The sequence below is a fragment of the Helianthus annuus genome, chromosome 9 (genome assembly GCF_002127325.2).
Source record: "Helianthus annuus cultivar XRQ/B chromosome 9, HanXRQr2.0-SUNRISE, whole genome shotgun sequence".
NCBI lineage: Eukaryota > Viridiplantae > Streptophyta > Magnoliopsida > Asterales > Asteraceae > Helianthus > Helianthus annuus.
This window is the reverse complement of record NC_035441.2, coordinates 42848098-42851416: the sequence shown is the minus strand read 5'-3', so window position 1 is coordinate 42851416 and position 3319 is coordinate 42848098. Positions and strand designations below refer to the sequence as shown.

At 33.8% G+C, this 3319-nt stretch overlaps 1 protein-coding gene across 1 annotated transcript; it reads left to right on the top strand.

The window, feature by feature from the left end:
• Positions 1-572: 572 nt before the first annotated feature.
• On the top strand, positions 573-1529 carry LOC110875587. The gene has a single exon (XM_022123782.1). The coding sequence runs from the start codon at positions 573-575 to the stop codon at positions 1527-1529; it is 957 nt and encodes a 318-aa protein (XP_021979474.1).
• The last annotated feature ends 1790 nt before the right edge of the window (positions 1530-3319 follow it).

Below are 3319 nucleotides of genomic sequence, written 5' to 3'. Positions count from 1 at the left end.
TCCGTTCAAAAGTTTTGAGGTTTTTTTTTTCAAAAAATTATTCAAACTGATTATCAAATCAAAATTTGTTGATCATTTTACTAGTTTTGGTTTTCTCACCAGCAATACCTTGGATGACCTTAACCTATGCCAGCAACTCTTCATCTTTAGTCCAAAACGTCTCCATCTTTTCCTGTAAGTAGAATAGTTTTTAGATTTAAAACTCCAGCAATGAACCAAAATTTGGATTGTTGTAACACTTAGGAACTAACGATAACAACTTTCTAAAAAATTGTAAATACCAATTACATGTCCGTTTATAAATATTATTAACAAACCTATCTATACAGTTTTTCGGTAGTTGGTTTTCACTTTTTATACAAACATGCTTGGATGTAAGCAACACCCATCTTTGGAAGCTCCATTCGCGCGGCATAAAAAACCAATGTTTTGTTTTCATATATCCTCAGGATGGACAACCCTTTCGCGATTAACATTCATTACAAAGAAAAACCAGATGAAAATGACATAAATACAAGGCCAACACTACACTTATATAACAAGTTTAATCATCAGAGCCAGAAACATCAAAAATGGAAAACAAATTAATCCCCCAATCAGAGTCTTCTTTAGGGGTTTTTGGAGTAATCAGGGAGTCTTTCAAGACCACTAGCAGAAATGGGAAGCGGCTTTTTTCAATCCTACTCCTTGTGTTTCTTTCATATTCCCAAGTAGATTTTCTTCAGGAGTATACACTTGCACCTGTTACCAATTATTTCATGTGGCAGTTGGCTAATCACCCAAACATAGTTCATGATCTCTTGTATAATTTCGATCAAACTAGTTATGCGGTTGATACATTCAAGGCCTTACGCGAGTTAGTCCTCCTTAAACTTTGTATCATTGAGATCTCTTCCATTATCACACTTATTTTCTTGGTTGCCACCGTTTGTTCTTCGTATGAAGCTTACACTGCTAAAGTGTTAGGCACAAAAGACCTTATCTTGAAAATTTTCAACAGTTGGAACAGATCTCTATTAACAAGCTTTTACTTGGGGTTGCTCTCTTTGGGCACAACTTTTTTTTATGCAATTGTTATTGTTATAACCTCCCTCTTGCCAGTAAATTCGGGGGCACTTCTGTTTTTAGGAGTTATCGCTCTCTCGATCCCCATTTGCTACATTTACATGGCTACCGTTTGGATGGTAAGTTTGATAGTTTCGGTTTTGGAAGAAGGTTCTAGCGGTCTTACAGCAATTGGGAGGGCTGCAGTGCTAATGAAAGACAAAAGGCTACAAGCCTCACTAATGATGGTTCTTTTCGTTCTTGCCGATAGATATGTTGTTCTTGTCGCTAAGGTCCTTGCAAGCTATGGCGGGAGCTTGAGCATTGAGTTAGTTACATCCATTCCTTTCACAAATGGATTCGATTGCTTGTTGAAACTCTTTATGTTTGTGGTGTACACTGTTTTCTACCATGAATGGAAAACAAGCCATGATGAGAAGGAAGGAAAGGGCTTTTATCTTCCCATTGTTAATGTTAAAGCTTAGTGCCATCAGAGCTTGCTTCTTGTCTGCCATAATAGTGTTAAATAACGGCTAACAAATCTTTATGTTGTATCAGTATTTTCCTTAATTTACTGTCCTTAGCTTCCTTTTTAGGAAATACAAGCAAATGGAATAAACTCTATTATTTGGTTATATATTCCAGGTACAATAATTGTTTTAAAAGTTATAATGCATATTTTATTAAAGATAAATTATAATATTCTTCAAAACATTATCGACAAATATTTTCTCATGCTAGTATGATCAAACAAACCAACACGTTAGTTTAACTATTGTCACCTGTTTTACACGGTTTCCTTAAAACAAATTTCGCCCATTTACAAAAATGTTTAGTTGGGTTAAACGGCCAAAACATTAGTAAATGTAAAATATGCTAGAAAATGTAGGGTATGTTTTTCTCATTTCGGAAATTTTCATTGATTATTCGTCTCTCTCAAACATGTCTCAAGTTCTCTTCAAGTTTTACGGTTTCTTTCTATATCGTGGGTATTCCATATGTATTAATATTGGTTCTGGTTTCATATACCTACACTGCGGGCATGCACAAGTTTAATAATTTTGTGTCGTTCGAACTTAATAAATCACTTCAAGTTCTATAACCCTCCCCGTACACCCTTATGTGAGACAAGCTCCCATTCAATTTTTCAATGTACTTCAATTTCAACCACATAACTTTAAAAATCGATATCTCATTGTCTTAATTCCATCCATCTTCGTAAAATCGAGTATTTTTTAATGTGATGTATAAAAAATTTATGAAATGTTAACTTTACTCAACTACACGTGCCCGTAAATATCTATTGTGCCTTGTATCATTTTCTTATTGATTCTTTTGCCTTTAAGATTGTTGTGCACTGAAACGAGCCCATATCATCCGTAAAAATACATGCCTAGATACATACATATATATTTATTTTAAAAGGAAAAATGGTATTATATATATAAGTGTATTATATTAAAAGGGAGGCCAATGAGGTTTGGGGTAGAGGAGGAAGGGGGAGGGAGTCCGTCTAAGATGGCGGTAAGGATGACGAAGAAGGTGCTGAGAGCACTCACAATGGAGTGACGCGACAATGTCTGGAAATTCCAAACTTCATGGGTTGTGAGTTTTTTATTAAAACGTCGTCTGGAATTTTCGTCTAAAACTACAAACGAAATTATGACACATTTCTTGGCGCACATTGTGCGTCATAAAATGTTATTACGACACACAAAAGCGTGTTATTGATTGAAGAGTCATAAAATTAGCATTATAACAGACATTTATGAAACATATTTAAAGACCCCATATAATGATATGCTTTCATGATATACATTCATGACACTCATTTTATGACGCCTTTAATGACACATTTATGACACTTATGACATTTTTTAATGACATACGTTAATGACAAGCATTTATGACACATATGTATGACATTCATTTACGTGTGTCATTGCTTTTAGTTGTTTAATTTTTTTATATAATTACTAATTTGCCCTGGATACATGTACGATAACAAAACAATAAATCTTTTTCATAAAACAAATATACACACGCACACACACATACATACATACATACATACATACATACATACATACATACATACATACATATATATATATATATATATATAGGATAGGGTTCCAGCGTGAACAACCTCCCAAGAGTGAACTGCGTGAACAGATATGGACCCTTGATATCCTTAATAGTTGTTAAGGGTAGGATTGTAATTATATAAAAAAATTAGATTTAAATCATTATTTTAATAATTGAATTAAGTTAC